The sequence below is a fragment of the Petaurus breviceps genome, unplaced genomic scaffold (assembly GCF_028583685.1).
Source record: "Petaurus breviceps papuanus isolate PSGF00001 unplaced genomic scaffold, PetGlider_PUasm1.0 151, whole genome shotgun sequence".
NCBI lineage: Eukaryota > Metazoa > Chordata > Mammalia > Diprotodontia > Petauridae > Petaurus > Petaurus breviceps.
In genome coordinates this window covers 15960904-15978851 of record NW_027185712.1, presented here as the reverse complement: position 1 = coordinate 15978851, position 17948 = coordinate 15960904, and the positions used below count along the sequence as shown (strand labels likewise).

Here is a 17948-nt window from a genome sequence, read left to right as displayed (position 1 = left end):
TGGCTTTCTTTAATTCCCAACTAAAAATTCACCTTCTACAGGAAGCCTTCACCAGCCTCTCTTAATTCCAATACCTTTCCTTTTAAAATCATTTCCTATTTATTCTGCATACTGTTTGCTTCCTATATTTTTGTTTACATGTTGTCTCCCCCATTCAATTGTGATTTCATTTGAGAGCAGGGATTGTCTTTTGCCCCTTTTTATATCCCCAGAGTTTCAAACAATGCCTGGCACATAGAAAGCATTACTTACATAGTAGGCACACATTTTGTTTATTGATAAACAATAAATGTTTGATTGATTGATTAATTAAGGTGGGTAGTAGAAGTCACCAAATGAGGGGATGGATGTGACAGAATCCCTTCCCTCTCTTGAATTATTCTTTTCTTCCTATGAATTCTTAATTACCATACCTTTCCTTCTCTTATTTCCTATTTATCCCGTATATAGTTCACTTTGTGTATATTTTTGTTCTCTCCCCTGTTAGATTGTGAGCTCCTTGAGGGCAGGGTTTCTTTTGCCTCTCTCTTTGTATCCCCAGCACTTAGCACATTGTCTGGTACATAGTTGGTGCTTAATAAATGTTTACTGAATTCTTATATAATTCATATGGTTTATTTATCATATCTTGTATTTTGAGAAACAATATGGTATAGCTAAAAAAAAAAAAAGACTGGATCTGGATCAGGGTTCCTCAGGATCTTGGCTTCCTCACCAGTAGAATGAAGATGTTGACCTAGGTGATCTAGGAGATTTTTTTTCAAAGATAAACCTGTGACTATGTGACTTGGGTTCAAGTTCTAGCTCCATTAAGACTTTGAACAAGTCAATTAACTCGTCTTAATTTCTTCACTTGGAAAAAAAATCAGAAATCCATCTCCACCGGTTCAACTTGCGAAGGAAAACACCTTTGCCAGTTATTCTACTCTGGATGGTAGCTACTTGCATGCACGTCTTAGCTGCGGTCTTCCTTGTTAGCTTGATGACTGTACTAATCTCCCTGATTTGGGCTTGGGTGGGAAAGGACCACGCCTTCCGTCTTCATCCCTCCCCTCCACTAGTGTTTGGTACTACGCGGTGCCTGCGGGAAATGAAGGAAAATCTAGCCTCCCTCCCCGTAGAAGGACATCTGGCCTCTGACACCTCCAGCACCACTTCTATGTGAAACACCAGGCGTGGAGGCAGGAGGAGCATTCTAGGGAGCGGGGACAAAAGAGGGAGGGGTTTAGCGCGGAGCCAGAGACGAGTCTCCGCCCCCGATCTGCGTTTGCGTGCTAATTCTTCCAGCCAAGAAAGCCGGAACTTTTGCGACTCCGGTCGTTGTTTCCGGACGCCACAGTCCGGAAGTGAGCGCGTAGAGGGAGATTCTGTTTCCTTTTTCCCCTCTGGCCGGCGTGGGCTTTGTTTTGCTCTTCTCTGGTGGAGGCGGCGGCGGCGCGGCAGTTATGAAGAATAAGCATTTCCTCAAAATGGCTGCTGAGAAGCTAATGGAAGCCTGCCCGGGCCAGGCCCGGTATCTTCTGTAAGAAGAAACGAGACCAACTTAAGGGTAGAGAAGGGGAAAGAAAGACTCCCGAGATGTGCAGCTGGGAGGGCAGAGGGAGCATGCGCAGTGATCCGAAGGGGGGGGGGCGTGGCTAGAAACTGACTGACATTTCCTCCCCCATCTCTCCTCTCTCCCCGTACATCTATTCAATTTGGTTCAACAGTAGATGAACTTTTTTTTTTCTTTTTCTTTCCTTTTTATAAAGCTGGATGTACAATTCCTCACACGGTGAGTATATAGGAGAATACTCAAGGAGAGGGTTGGGGAGGATGTTTTTCTTGATAAGTCTGTGTATCTGCAAGGCCCTGGTGAGGGGGATGAAGGATCCCGTTTGTGCGGCACGGTCAGGTCCATCATGGGCCCCGACAGCCCAGTAAAGCAGGCAGCACAGGGCAGATGTTGTCTTCCTTCCCACAGATGACTAAGGATCGAGGCCAGGCAGCTGGGTGGTGCAGTGGGCAGAGGGGGCACAGCCCTCCTCGCCAGCCTCCACGGAGTCATCCCCAAAGATGTTGTTTCTTCTATCCTCCTACACTTGGAGAAAGAGATGTTCTTACCTCCCCAGGACCCTCAGATCCTGGGCACTTGTCTCTGTGCCAAAGGTCCTTGGTCCTTAACCCCCACCAGCCTCTCTCTTCAGCCTGTTAGGGGCCATGACAGGAGGGTTTCAGTGCCTGGGCACTCCTAAGACCCTTGTCCTCCCTGCCCCGTCCCTGCAACCCGGGATCTGTTATCTCTGCTTCCAAGGTTACTTGTTTCCCTCCTTTTGGTAGCCTTATCATAGTGATGGGATAGTGCCCAATGGCCTCCACTGGATGGCACCTCCCTCTAATACTAAATATGGCAAGAGGCTGCCCTGGTGATGCCTCTTTCTTCCTGCCCATTCTACCCCAGCCCCACTCAGTTTGAATGGAAATTCCTTAAACTGTGGGAGAGGGCTTATTCCCAGGAAGTTTGTTCCTTCCACTAGTACTGTCCCCTGTGAACCATCCCTCACCTTCTTTTATTTACAGCCCTGTATTCAGCATCAGAATATGATCCTGCCTGCCCCCTACCCCCATGTCTGCTGATAGAGAGGTCAGGGCAGGAAGAAACCAAGTTAATCCTGGTCCCTATGTCCATTGGAGCCAGGGTCCCCTCTGGATCATCATTCCTCACCAACTCACACTATCCTGCAATATCTTCTCTTACTTCCGCATTCTATAGCATCCAGCCAGCTCTGGGTGCTGTGCTGTCCCTAAGCCTCTGACTATCCTCACTGTGCAAGGCTGCCCCAGGGGATGTTCATGGGTCAGGAAGAAGTCACAGCTTACAAAAGCTGTAGTCATGGGAGGGATAAGGATTTTCCTTACCTAAAACTACTCTCTATGAAGGGGTCCTGTCTCTCCCTTCTAATACCTTCCCTGCCATTGAGGCTAGTTACCCCCCCCCCCAAGAGTAACCTAAATTTGGAACACTTTTTTAGAAGGGGTAAATGGATCTTGTACTAGGGATGCACTATCCTTCTCTTCTCCACCCCTCTTCCCATTACAGGACTGTCATTCTTTGCACTGCTAATTCCAGGGACATGCTTTAGTTATCCCCTCTGTGTGCCACATGAGGTATTGAGAACCACCCTGGGCCTGGAGTCAGGAAGACCTGAATTCAAATCCAGTCAAAAACATTTGCTAGTTGTGTGACTCTAGTCAAATCACTTAACCTCTGCCTCAGTTTCTTCATCTGTAAAATGGAGATGGTAATAACACATACCTCCTAGAGTTGTTATAGGGACTGAATGAGATAATAATTGTAAAGTGTTTAGTACAGCATCTGGTGAGCTCTATATAAATGTTAGCTGTTATTGTGGGCAAATGTTCTCCCAGTTAGAGATCTGGAGGGTTGATTGGGACAAAAAGAGTTAAGCCACTTGTCTAGACACATGGCCAGTATGTGTCAGAATCAGAACTGGAACCCAAAGCCAAGGGACTTCAGTTACATAAGCCATGCATTAATTTATTTAGCAAATAAGAGTGATACAAAGTTCAATTCAAAAAACACTGAATATGCCTCTGGGAAGTACAAGGGTCTGTGCACAGGACCCTTAGGGAGATAACAAAGATAAATAGGATACTTGATTTTAAGATGTTTTCCACTTAGTAAGAGATAAGATATATGCAGTTAACTAACAGAAAGTACAGTATCGCAGGTTCAGAAGAAAGATGAACCAAAACATTAAAGTTTGGAGGAAGTCAGAAATCACTTGTAGCTCAAGGAAATGAGGAATGTCTTCATGGATTGGATTTTAAAGCATTTTTAAAATGTAATAAGACAGCTATTTAAAGGAAACTTGGTAAATTTTTGTGGCCACATTTCTATGTATATCAGGTTTTTTTTTTTTATTGTTTTTTTTTTTAAGCAGTCGGGGTTAAGTAACTTCCTCAAGATTACATGGCCAGTTATTTTGTGTGGGTATTAAGTATCTGAGGCTGGAACCTAACTCAGGTCTCCGGACTCTGGGGCCGGCGTTCTTACTCATTGTGCCACCTGGCCGCTCCTGTATATCAGGTTTTTAGAAAATAGAACATGCCTTATGTAATATTTTTAAGCTAGCAGTTTGCCTTTCTAATTATAGTATACTATTTAAATTAGTTTACATCTTTTGAGCTTGCCAATATGTAGCAAGGAAAGAAGACCCAGGAGCAGTTGAGTAGAATTGAGAAACCGGTTTTTTAGTCCGGTTGTGTTTTCCTTTTGAAGTAATCTGTCTTCTGAAGATAACCAGTTACCATAAATGTTATCAAACTTTGAGGACCCCTGGCAGTATCTCCAGGATGGAAATTGTTTTCTAGAGTGCTTTTCCATGGGGTGAAATCAAGCTGCAGATCAAATGAGTCCTCGGTGATATAGTGGTTTGAAAAAAAAAATGTACAAACACAGAATTTCAAGTCAGAGAACCTGGTGTTGTTTCATGAATCTAGTACTTAATACATGTATGGTATTGAGCAAATCACCCTCTGGCACTCAGATTTTACATCTGTAAGATAAAGGGATATGTCTAGGTCATTTCTAAGATCCCTTCCAGCTCTGAATCCTGAATCCTTTGTTATGGTCCATAAGATAAAGATTCATCATCATTTAAAATCTGTTTCTTACAAACCTTAGTGTAATGGAAATGAACCAATGTTATTACTGAGTTATTTGCATTGTGTATTATCGCATTTGTGAATAGCAATGATATTCACCTCCAAAATATTCTGAAGAGAAATAAGGATGACCTAGGTTTATATTATTTTTACTTCTCTGAAGATTGCAGTGTGGGTCCTTCTGATCAATTATGTCTTATGTATCTGTTGTTGGAATGCAAAGCCATTGTTATAGCAGGTGTTTCCAAGGGATTGTCACCAAAATATGTTAGATTCCCAAGTACATAAACTGTCTAGTTAGTATGAGTTCTCTTCCCTCCACTTCCTTCATGATAAATATTTTTGCCCCATCACCTAAAACTACATACTTGGCTTTGGTACTGTCTCTCCTCAGTGAGAAACTTTATTGATAAATTTATTTTGTTCATTTTATTGAAATAGGATGACATAATTGTCTTTGGTTATGGCTCTTCTTTTCTTAGTCCATCTTACAGCTATTGTTTTCTACAATACTTTTCTTAGATTTGTACTTAAAGAGTACTATGTTAATCTTTTTTTCAATCCCCCATATGTGGGCTAATTTCTAGTCCTTAATCTTAGTAACATTTTGTACTTATTTCACCCACAACCACCAGATATGTCATTTGTATAATATGTTTAGTTATTTAATTATCTTCAGTTTTCTGCCCCATCCTTAACCAAATTTGGTTATGTGTTTGAAATAATTATTAATAGCAGTTATCCTATGCCGAAGAGTTATAACAGTGTTTTGCTTTATTCATATTTTAGATAAAACTTTTATTATTTTAATTTTGGCTAAGCTGATAATGTTGGGAGGCAATTCCTTACTTCATGTCTGAAGTCACAATTACTGTTATCACTGTAATGTTGTTACAATAACCTCAGTTTCCTCATTTTAGGAATGAGGATGCTAATTCCTACACTATACTAACTCCTTTCCTTCACTGTTGTCATACTTGTGATGCTTGAAAAAATATTCATATGAGAAAAGCCAGGAAACAGGGCTGAACTTTGTGGAGAGCATCTGGGTAAAGATCAGTGGAAGCATATTCAAGAGTAAAGTTATTTTCTCCCTGTGCTACAGACCACCACCTACCCAGAAGGGGATAGATGAGACAGATCACAAACCTGTCATGGTGGTGATGGGAAAATTGAGTTGTTTCCAAAAAAACAAAATAATTGAGTTATTTTGATATCTCTCCCAGAACTATCTCACTGTTAAAAAAGCAGAATAGCTCATAATGTCTTGTCTTGCTTGATGGTGATTTCGATCTTCAGAAGGTAAAAGGAGCATGTTCATGACTTGATTCCCCCCAACAAGGAAGAATTAGGGGCAGTGGGAAGAAGTTTCAGAAAAGCAGCTTTCAATTGAAAGAAAAACTTCCCAACAGTTGAGAGCTGCCCAGAAGTAGAATGGACTGCCTTGGGAGATAGTGGGTTTTCCTCACTAAGTTAGCTTCAGGTTTATTGTAAAAGTGATTCTTGTTCAAGGTCAGACTATTCTAGGCACCTCTGAATTTCCTTCCAATCCGGGGATTCTCCTGGATGATTAATGAATTTATTTTCCTTGGATATAAAACAAAGTTTCAATGATGAAAAATATCTTTTAAAAACTCCAATTTATGTTCTATACAAATAAGCAATTTTGTTATCTGAAAGCAGTGTGTAAATTAGAGGGGCACTATGGTATAGAGGATGGAGCATTGGACTTGGAGTCAAGAAGGGCTGGGTTCAGGAGGCTAGGTGTTAGAGGCCATGTAGTCCCACAAGAGAGGAGAAGTCCTTGCGCAAAGTCACACAGGTAGTAAATGGCAGAACTGGGATTTGAACTCAATTCCTCTAACCCCAAATTTGGTGAGATCCCTTTGAATTCTCAGCTTTATTATACCTTCTAATATGTCACTACTACTCTGTTATGGTCTAATGGGGGGGGGAATGACATGGAAGAACATGACTATAGATTTTGAAAATCTTATTTGTGGTAATGGTGCAGGATGTCTTGGACAAATCTAGGACCTCATTTTACAAAATAGGTAGATACAGGTAGTACCTGGTTTTGACTACATCTGATTCTTGCTAATAGGGAGGAGCTGGTTGCTGAAGTTGAGTGATGGAGACACTGGAGGAAAGCGATTTATTCCTATATTTTGTGACAGAGAAGAAATCTAGGCATAACTAGCAATACTGTTAGCTAGAAGTTGCATAGCACCTACTGTGCTGTGAGCACTTTACAAATTATTTGGGCCTCACAACAACCCAAACAATTTGCTATTATTAGCCCCATTTTAAAGTTGAGGAACTGAGGCAGAGGTTAAGTGACTTGCTCAGGGTCACTCATCTAGTAATTTCAGAGGTGGAATTTGAATCTAGGTCTTTGTGACTCCCTGCCCTCTGTGCTATGAAATCTCAAAATCAACTTCTTTACCAATACAAGATAGGAAGTATGTTTAAATTGCAGTTTGGGGTTTGTTTTTTATTCAGTTTTATTTTTCCATTCTGAATTCTTTCCCTTCATCCTCCTCCTTCTCCCCTCATTGAGATGTCAAGAAAGATGTTGCAAAACAGATTTCTACATTCGTCCTGACCAAAATAGAAATTGGAGAAAGAAAAGAAAATAGGCTTCAATCTTGACTCTGAGGCCATCAGATCTTTAACTGCAGGCAGATAACATTTTTCATCATGAGTTCTTTGGAATTACTATTGGTAATTGTGTTGATCAGAGTTACTAAGTTTTTCAAAGTTTACTACAGTGTTGCTGTTACTGTATAGATTGTTCACTTCACTCTTCCAGGATCAGAAGGGCTAGAATGCGGAAGAGAATTTAAGCTTGTTTGACCCCAGCAGGTACAACCAGCAGCAAGAGTCAAAAGCTAGATAGCAGGAAAGATTTTATAATGATTTGAGCTGCCCAGAAGTGAAGTTCCTCAAAAGATGATGGCTCCCCTTCCTTGTACTTGTTCAGGCTGGATGCCCATTTGTCATATATGTATATAATCAGGACTCCTTTAGGGTAGGGTTGGACTGGATGGCCACTGGAGTCCCTTCCAACTCCCAAATCCTGTGATTCGAATCTTACAGAAGATTGCCATGGCTCTGTGTAGTCCTTGTGACTGCATGCATTCCTGGATTTGAACATTAGAAGTAACTGAAACTAGTGTGAAGGATGACCAAAAGTAAAGCACAAATTTGAATAGGCAAAATGACAAAAACAAGGCACTTTATTTACTGAAATAGCATATAAATTTAATCATCTTGTGTTTCAACTTCACCACCCCCTGTTTTTTTTTTTTTTATAAAGCTAGAGTGTTATTTATTGTGTGTAGCTCTTTATTGTTCATGTTACCTATTGATAAGCCTCAGACAAATTTTTTTGTTTGAATATATTTGTTCCTATTTCTAGTTTTGGTAAAAATTCTTTTAGAAGTAATATGTTGAAATTTGGTGGGATTTTAGCTAAGACTTAAAAATTTGCTTCTTTTTTAAAATTATAGATGAAAAGTCTGTTTCAGAAAGCCAGTGTCCATATTGTTATCAGTTTCTGGTGCTGGATAGATACAGAGTTCGCCTCAAGCCCAAGCCAAAACTAACACCAAAAGTAAAGAAACTTCTTAATCGAGAATCAAAAAATTGTAGACTCACTTTTAAAGAAACAAAGATTCTTAAAAAGTACTGGGACTCCAACAGTATTTTGGTAAGTATTTTCATTTTCTTTTTTAACATAAATATTTTTCTAAATGAAATATTTGTATATTGAAGAATCTTTTTATTTTTTTGCTCTCATTGTGATTGTTAAATTATAGGAGATAGGGGCAGCCAGGTAGCACAGCGAGTAAGAGCACCGGCTCCAGTGTTGAGATAGACCTGGAGATCGAATCCCAGGCTCAGACACTTAGCACCCACCCAGAAACACCTGGCCGTGTAACCTTGAACAAGTTACTTAACCCCAATTGCTTAGGGGCAGCCAGGTGGCTCAGCACTGGCTCCAGTGTCTGGATAACCTGGGGATCAAATCTGGGCTCAGATACTTAGCACCACACCCAGAAATAACTGGCCGTGTAACCTTGAGCAAGTTACTTAACCCCAATTGCTTTAAAAAAAAAATTATAGGAGACAAAAATACTTTTTTTCAAGACTGACTTTTTCTGAAATACCTGGATGAGGTTTTAAGACTTAGGTGTTTTTAAAGCTGAAGTTCAAACAAAAAAACCCTCAATGATTATCAGTTTTTTATTTTATAACTCATGATTTTCTAAATCAAGCATCTTGAGAACTAAAAAACAAATTAAAAATATAACAACAAAATTGTTCCCAGAACGGAGTAGTGGATAGTTATTTTAACATATGTGCACTAATACTAATTTTAGTTTTCACTTTATTTTTCAATTTGTTTTCCTTTTCCTGTGAACAGTAATAGCTTGATTATATAGGTCCCTGAATTTTTCTGTATTTTTAGTTATTTCTATTGAGAATGTGTTACCTTTTGTCCATAAAATAGGAATAAGTAGATATGCTTGTTTTGACATTTCTATCCTCAGCTTAATGATTTATTTATTTACTAGAGAACTACTAATACAAAAGATAAAGGATATGTTGTGGTCCAGTAATAGCCACAGTAGATAGGTACCTGGGATGCAGTAAATGCAATGCATTTACTTTTATAAATGAATATATTTATAACACCAGAAAATTTTAAACTCTGGCATTTATCTCATGACAAGTCTCTCAAGTCCCATGTATCACAAAGGCTCAAATCCTTCAGTGAACAGTTTTCAAACTTTATCTAGGCATATAAATTCTATGTCCTGCCTTTGTCAAGAGGCCAAGTTATATCATAGACCTGATTTCAGGCTTTCTACTGAAAATTGTAAAACTGAACAGAAGGAAACAGCAGTCAAGAGAGGGTGTTTCTTACTGTTTTCTGATCTTCAAATCCTTTGAATGTTACTTCTTTGCCTCTTGAAATGATGTTGAGACAGGATCGTGGAAGATTTCCTAGCCTAGAAATGAGAAAATGATAAATTACATAAAGGGAAAAATAGGTGATGAAATAGATTTTTGAAGGCATTGTGGCAGAGAGGCTGAGCTCTGGGCTTAGGACCAGGGAAGCGTGGGCCTCCACTTCCACCCAACCCATACATGCAGGTTACTTAACTTCTTAGTCTTCTAGGCACCTCTCTGACTCTAGGTTGTAAAGAACATTAGTAGTGGGAGGTCCCTATCCCTTAAGGTAGCTTCTAGTACCATCATCTTATTGTATTTTTACCTAAATATCATCAACAAATGGTTGTAGTAGTGCTTTAAAAGTAAAATTCAGAAGCCTTCTGTGACTTTCTCTTCTCTGAGAACTATTAACAAAGCACATTGTTAGTTTTATTCCCCTTAACTGTGAGGATCAAATTGAGAAATCAATTGAGATAACATATATAAATGCTACCTAAATTTTTTTTGTTTATTTTTTGTTTTCAGCATTCATTTCCACAAGATTTTTTTTTTTAAAGCAATCAGGGTTAAGTAACTTGCTCAAGATTACACAGCTAGTTATTTTTGTGTGGGTGCCGAGTATCTGAGGCTGGAACCGATCCCAGGTCTCCTGATATTGGGGCCAGTGCTCTTACTCACTGCACCACCTGGCCGCCCCTAAGCAGTTGGGGTTAAGTAACTTGCTCAAGGTTACACGGCCAGTTATTTTGTGTGGGTGTTAAATGTGAGGCCAGAACTGATCCCAGGTCTCCCAACTCTGGGGCCTCCACAAGATTTTGAGTTACAAATTTTCTCCCTGTCTTTCCCCTACCCCCCACACCAAAATAGTGAGCCTACTGAATACCCCTACCCCTAATCTGCTCTCTCTTATATCCTCCCCTATCCCTTCTCTAACTTTCTAGTAGGACAAGATGGATTTCTGTACCCCAGTGCCTGTATATCTTATTTTCCAGTTGCATGTAAAAAACAAATTCTTTTTTAGCATTTGTTTTTAAAACTTTGAGTTCCAGATTCTTTCCCTTCTTCCTTCCTCACCCACCCCCACTAGGAAGATAAGCAGTTCAATATAGATTGTACGTGTGTAGTTATACAAAACGTTTCCATAGTAAGTATATTGTCAAAGACTAACTGTATTTCCCTCCATCCCGTCCCGCCCCCCACTTAACTCTATTTTCTATTTTGACCCTGTCCCTTTCAAAAGTGTGTGCTTCTAACTACCCTTTCCCCCAATCTGCCCTCACTTCTATCATCTCCCCTCTTATCCCCTTCCCCCCTACTTTCCTGTAGGGTAAGATACCCAAATGAATGTGTATGTTATTCCCTCCTTAAGCCAAATTCAATGAGAGTAAGGTTGACCTATTTTTGCCTTCCTGTTCTTCCCCTCCATTGTAAGTTTTCTCTTGCCTCTTTTATATGAGATAATTTACCCTATTCTATCTCTCCCTATCTCCTTCTCTCACCTCTTAATTTCATTTTTTAGATATCATCCCTTCCTGTTCAACTGATCCTGTGCCCTCTATGTATACATACACACATCTGTCCACACACTCACATATATATTTATACACACATACACCCTCCTATATAAAAATATATGTGTGTATGTGTGTATATATATATATACATACACACATACATATATATTCCCTTCAACTAACCTCATATTGAGAAAAGTCTCATGAGTTACAATTATCATTTTTCCATGTAGGAATGTAAATAGTTCAACTTTAACAAGTTCCTTATGATTTCTTTTTCCTATTTACTTTCTCATGCTTCTTATATTTGAAAGTCAGATTTTCTGTTTAGCTCTGGTTTTTTCATCAAGAATCCTCAAAAGTCCTCTGTTTCATTGAATGACCCTATTTTTCCCTGAAGCATTATACTCAGTTTTGCTGGTAGGTGATTCTTGGTTTTAATCCCAGCTCCTTTGACCTTTGGATTATCATATTGTAAGCCCTTTGATCCCTTAATGTAGAAGCTGCTAGATCTTGTGTTATCCTGATTGTGTTTCCATAATACTCAAATTGTTCCTTCATGGCTGCTTGTAATATTTTCTCCTTGACCTGGGAACTCTGGAGTTTGGCTATGATATTCCTAGATGTCTTCTTTTGGGGATCTTTTTCAAGAGGCTCTCGGTGGATTCTTTCAACCTATATTTTGCCCTCTGGTTCTAGAATATCAGAGCAGTTTTCCTTGAGAATTTCTTGAAGTATGATTTCTAAGGTTCTTTTTTTGATCATGGCTTTCAGGTAGTCCAATAATTTTTAAATGATCTCTCCTGGGTCTATTTTCCAGGTCAGTGGTTTTTCCAATGAGATATTTCACATAGCCTTCTATTTTTTCATTTTTTTGCATCTGTTTTATAGTATCTTGAGTTCTTAAAAAGTCATTAGTTTCCATTTGCTCCAGTCTAATTTTGAAGGAATTATTCTCTTCAGTGAGTTTTTTAAATTCCTTTTCCACCTGGACAGTTTTACTTTTTAGGGCATTCTTCTCCTCATTGTCTTTTTGGGCCTCTTTTGCCATTTGAGTTAGTCTATTTTTTAAGGTGTTATTTTGTTCAGTATTCTTTTGGGGTCTCTTTTAGCAGGCTGTTGACTCTTTTCATGATTTTCTTGCATCATTCTCATTTCTCTTCCCAATTTTTCCTCCATTTCTCTTACTTGATTTTCAAAATCCTTCTTGAGTTTCTCCATGGCCTGTAACCAGTTCATATTTTTCTTAGAAGCTTTTGATGCAGGAGTTTTGCTTTTGTTGACTTCTTGTTCCATGTTTTGATCCTTCTTGTCCCCAAAAAAGGATTCTATGTTCTGATTATGTTTCTTCTGCTTATTCATCTTGCCAGCCAATTACTTGACTTTTGAGCTCTTTGCCACAGTAGAACTGTGCTTCCAGAGTGGAGAGCTGTGTCCCAAATTGCTGGAGTTTTTGCAAATGTTGTCAGAAGTCTGAGGAGGGCACCCTCTCTACAGCCACCCAAGCTCTGCACACTGGCATTTCTCACCCCAGGACCACCACCCAAGACCACGATCTAGATCCAAGTAGGTCAGAGGAGGAGCAATTACCCTCCAAAAATGGTTGCTTGGTCCCCCCATGATCTGCAGGCCAGGAGCTGCAGAGGCAACAACACCACACTTCCGCAACCTCTCGCCCCAGGGGCAGGGGCAGGGGCTGGACTGCACTCTTCCGTCTCCCATTTCCAACAGAGGTCCCACCGACCTTTTCCTTTCTCTTTGGTGTTTACACAGCTGCTGGTGATTCACTCTCCTGAAGTCTGCTCTGGATGGTGGGGGCCACCCAGGGCTCAGCGTAGCTCACCGCTCAGCTCCCAGTCTTGTGTGATACACCCTTTCTGTCAGCCTGCCAGGCTGGCTTCAGTGGGAGATTTGTTTCTCTCTGTCACTTTGTAGGTTCTGTAGCTCTAAAATTTGTTTAGAGTTATATTTTACAGGTATTGGAGGTGGTTGTGGCCAGAGCCCATGGAGTTTCCTGCTCCTACTCTGCCACCTTGGCTTTGTCCCCTATTGTACCTAAATTTTAGAACAAATATATAGAGGATAGGAGTTAAATTGTTTCAACATGATTATAGGATCATGGATTGAGAGCTGGAAGGTCATCCTCCAGTCCATCCCTTTTATACTTATATAAGTAAACTGAGGCTCAGTTTATACATAGCATAGATTTTGTATGTCTTTTTCTCTTTGTAGTTAGTTACCTGCAAAGCATGCAACAAAACAGTGAGGTATAATGGTAAAAGCAGAAGCTTCCTGGCAGAAATGAAAAATAATCTTAGCACTCCCAAGATCAAACCTGGCATGAAGACACCAGATATAAAAGCTTCAGGTTCTACAAAGAAAAAGAAGAAATCCTTCAGCAGTAGTAAACCTGACTCCAAAGACAATAGTCCAGCATTAATTTTCAGGTATCTGGAAACTTTATTTGAAGTGCGAGTATTAAATAGGCTAGACAGATTGCTTAGTCCCACAGGACTTCTCAAAAAAATCTTAACATTTAGCTTATTTACAAAAGGAAAAATGGAAGAAAGCATTCTCTTGAGCAGAGATAATAAATTCAGCAGGGACTTGGACTGTCTTCATTTAGACACAGCGTTGAAACTTTTTATGTTGATGTTTTCAAAATTGAATCGAATTAAAATGTAACTCTCTTTCAACACTGTAGGTTGAAGTGGGTTGGCAATAGCATAAAACATGTGTCCTGACACTGACATCATGCGAGTAGATTGAGAAATAGAGTATCTTAACATCATCTTTGTGGGTAACATAGACCTAACAAATAAAGTCCAAGTTCCTTTTTCTGGCTCTTAAATTCCCATTCAGCAAACATTAACAAAGTGCTTGTTGTTTGAAAGACACAAAAGGCATGCATGGCCTTCCACAGGCTGGCTCAAGCCTGACTTTCCAGCCTTGGCTCACAGCATTTCTTCTGTGATATTTTACTCTTTAGTCAAATTAGACTGTCTGCCAATTCTGAGTACATCGTGTCTTTCCCTGGCTCCTCACCACTGTGGTGGCTAGCCTGGCTTAGTGGCTTAGGCCGAGCTCTAAAGTGAACTTTACTGAGCTTAGTTTCCTTATAAATAAAATGAGAGGGTTAAAGCATATGACCTCTGAGTTCTCTTCCAGTTCTGGACCTATGATCCCATGCTTGAGAATGCCTCCCGTCATCCATTTTCCACTTACTAAGTTGGACAGTTTTCATGTTCCATGCATATCATCACCATATCCAGAAAACTTGAGAAATGCCCCAGCATTGTGGGTAGACTCATTTTTGTGAACTTAGGGGAGGACATGGACAAAAGCCTTATAGGATGAGCAGGCACAGATGAGCTGTGATCTGTGTTAATTGGAGGGAACACTCACATTGATGAGATCTTAGATGTATTTATTATACCAAACTCACATGCCATTTTTCTCCTGAAAATTTTTCCCGATTCCTGCCCTGCATCTCAAAGCCAGTCATCTCAAAGCCCTCCCCATAACATCAGGCAGCTGGATGGTACAGAGGATTCAGCATAGGCCTAGGCCTAAGATCAGATCTAGCCTCAGACACAAGCTGTGTGACCCTGGGCAAATCACTTAACCTCTATTTGCCTGTTCCCTCACCTGTAAAATGGGGGAAATATTAGCACCCACCTCACATGGCTGTCATGAGGAATAAATGAGATGATATTTGTAAAAGCATTTAGCCCAGTGCCTGGCATGATACATGCTGTATTAATGTTTATTTACTTCCCCTTCCTTTGTCACATCTTACCACCACAGACATACTTCCTGAGCTCCTTTTTTTTGCCTCTGTCCCAGAGGCATCCATGCAGACAGCAGTGAGCTAAGGGACCTGGGGACAGGTCCTGTGCTCTATGTCAAGGGTGGGATACCACATACCTGCATCAAGTGAAGTGTCAGAAGTGCTCACACATGGAGACACTCACATCCACAAACACAACACACAGATATATCTAAGGGCCATAGAAATGATACATTGACACACCCCTATATGTGCACTGTTGGTTACATTCCCTAACATAGTGGGAGTAAGTAGGGTCCTGGGCAAAGGGGGAGAAACAGTGTGATTTCAGCGTTACCAAGGATTCTCTTTCCAAGTTGGCATCATCACATTTTCAGAGGAGATACTGCCTGAAGCACACTGTTTACACCAGCCAGCCCTTTGAAGTGTCCCAGAGAAGCTATAAGGGTCATCTGGTTAGTTGAGACTATTAAGACAAAAAAGGAGAAAGAAAAGCATTTCCTTGTGAAGTAAAGATGCCAGCATATGGATCTGATATAATCATTGCTAGAGTGCTAAATACAGGCTGTCCCAAAACAGTGCAGATGTGAGGTGTTAGAGCCAAAAATGTCACTAAAATTTGGGACATCCTGTGTAAGAATGGGGTTTTGTTTGTTATATGGGGTCCATTGCCCACAGACCTGTGGCATTTTAGCAATCTCTAGGCTGAGCAGAAAACAGAATTTTAAAAGAAAAAAAATTGCTACCCTTTGGCCAGTATTAATTTGCACTTTGTTTTTGTTTTCTCAGAACACCTACATCTGGACAGTCAACACCCGGTTCCTCCTCAAAGAGTCTCAGTAAAATGAAGCGTCATTTATCTCAGCTGAAAATGATGCTTAATAGTGAAGAAAGCCACAAGACCCCATCAAAGGATTTTAGAAATTTCCTGTCTTCACTCTAAGCAGTGCATTTACTGATAAACATAATAGGTTGTTGACACTGGAGCAGTTGCTAAAGGAGAGAGGCCTGCTTTGTCCTCACAGCAACAAACAATTCTCTCTGATGTCCTTCTCAGAACTTAACTGGTGTTTCTGAAGTGCCTGGCACATAGTAAGAACCTAATCCCTACCTAGTTGTGTATGGCCTCCCTGTGAAAGCTAACACCATGGGAAAGGATAGTTGACATCTTTTCCACCTACATGAAATCACATTCCAACTTAAATGTGTTAAATATTTTAATGTGGTAAAGCGGGGGCATTTATTAAAATTGTGATGTCAAATCAGATACCATCTTTAGTCATTTACATACTTCCTGTTTTTAAGAAAATTGAGATCTACTACCAGAGTGTCTTTCTTAAGTAGAGAGAGAGATGTAAATACATGCAACTTGTGGTCATATCTCTTCTTCTGACCCCCAATTTATTCTTAGAAAACTCTATAGTAATATTTTACCCAAGGAGATATGTTCATTTCTAGGTATAGACAATTTATGGGCCTAAAAAGTTACTTCATAACATAATATAGTAACTTCTCATTTTTTTTAGTAAAATTTATCCTAAACCAAAATAGTACTGAAGCTTTCTTTTTAGGTTATTTACATGATTAAACTGCTTTGGACTGTGTGCTACTTTCTAGTATCTTCTTATATTTAAAAACCTCAGTGCTTTTTACAATTCAAAACTTTCTAGATCAGGAATTAACAACTTTTTTTTTTAATTTATGTTTTGAAATTTTAATTTTTCTGTTTATTTTTAGTTTACATCATTTCCACAAGCTTTTGAGTTACAAATTTTCTCCCCATCTTTCCCCTACCCACCACCCCAAAACATTAATCCCACTGTATACCCAGTCCTCTAATTTGCTCTTTCCTATGTCCTCACCCATCCCCCCTCCAACTTTCCAATAGGGCAAGATGGATCTCTATACCCCAGTGCCTGTATAACTTATTTCCCAGTTGCATGTAAAAAATAATTTTTTTTAAACATTTGATTTTAAAACTTTGATTTTCAGATTCTTTCCCTTATTCCCTCCTCACCCATTCCCATTGGGAAGATAAGCAATTCAATATAGAGCTAGGCAAAACATTTCCATACTGGATATATTGTGAAAGACTGACTATATTTCCCTCCATCCTATCCCGCCCCCCACTTGTTCTATTCTTTACTTTGACCCTGTCCCTTTTCAAAAGTGTGTGCTTCTGACTTCCCTCCCTCTAACCTGCCTTCCCCTCCATCATCCCCCCTTTCATCCCCTTCCCCCCTATTCTCCTGTATGGCAAGATATCCAATTTAGTGTGTCTGTCATTCCCTCCCTAAGCCAAATTCAATGAGAGTAAGGTTGACCCATTCTCTTTTGCCTTCCTATTCTTCCCCTCCATTGTAACAGTTTTCCCTTGCCTGTTCTATATGAGATAATTTACCCCATTATGTCTTTCCTCATCTCCTCTCATATTCCTCTCTCACCTCCTAATTTCACCTTTTAAGTATCATCCCTTCCTATTCAATTGGTCCTGTGCCCTCTGTATATGTATACCTGTACACTTATATACACACGCTGAAATATGAATTCATATGCCCATATATCCTCCTATATAGACATATATATATGTATGCATACACATATATATACATTTATATTCCCTTCAACTATTTTCATAGAGAAAAGTTTCATAAGTCACAATTATCATATTTGCATGTAAGAATGTAAATAGTTCAACTTTGATAAGTTCTTTATTTCTTTTTCCTGGTTTACCTTCTCATGCTTCTCTTGCTTCTTGTATCTGAATGTCAAATTTTCTATTCAGCTCTGTTTTTTTCATCAAGAATGTTTGAAAGTCCTCTATTTCATTGAATGACCATATTTTCCCCTGAAACATGATACTCAGTTTTGCTGGGTAGGTGATTCTTGGTTTTAATCCCAACTCCTTTGACCTCCAGAATATCATATTCCAAGCCCTTTGATCCCTCAGTGTAGAAGCTTCCAGATCCTGTGTTATTCTTACTGTTTCCACAATATTCAAATTGTTTCTTCCT

At 39.6% G+C, this 17948-nt stretch overlaps 1 protein-coding gene across 3 annotated transcripts; it reads left to right on the top strand.

Moving 5' to 3' along the window:
- Nucleotides 1–1296: 1296 nt before the first annotated feature.
- Nucleotides 1297–16538, top strand: CUNH18orf21 (chromosome unknown C18orf21 homolog). 3 transcript variants are annotated; one of them, XM_069075927.1, is made up of 5 exons: nt 1317–1522; nt 1752–1774; nt 8181–8380; nt 13377–13591; nt 15724–16538. In XM_069075927.1, the coding sequence occupies exons 1-5, from the start codon at nt 1446–1448 to the stop codon at nt 15875–15877; spliced, it is 669 nt and encodes a 222-aa protein (XP_068932028.1). In that variant the 5' UTR covers nt 1317–1445; the 3' UTR covers nt 15878–16538. The 3 variants fall into 3 exon arrangements, with proteins under 3 accessions (XP_068932042.1, XP_068932028.1, XP_068932035.1); XM_069075934.1 differs by having other exon boundaries at nt 1367–1549; XM_069075941.1 differs by lacking the exon at nt 13377–13591 and having other exon boundaries at nt 1297–1522.
- Nucleotides 16539–17948: the final 1410 nt, after the last annotated feature.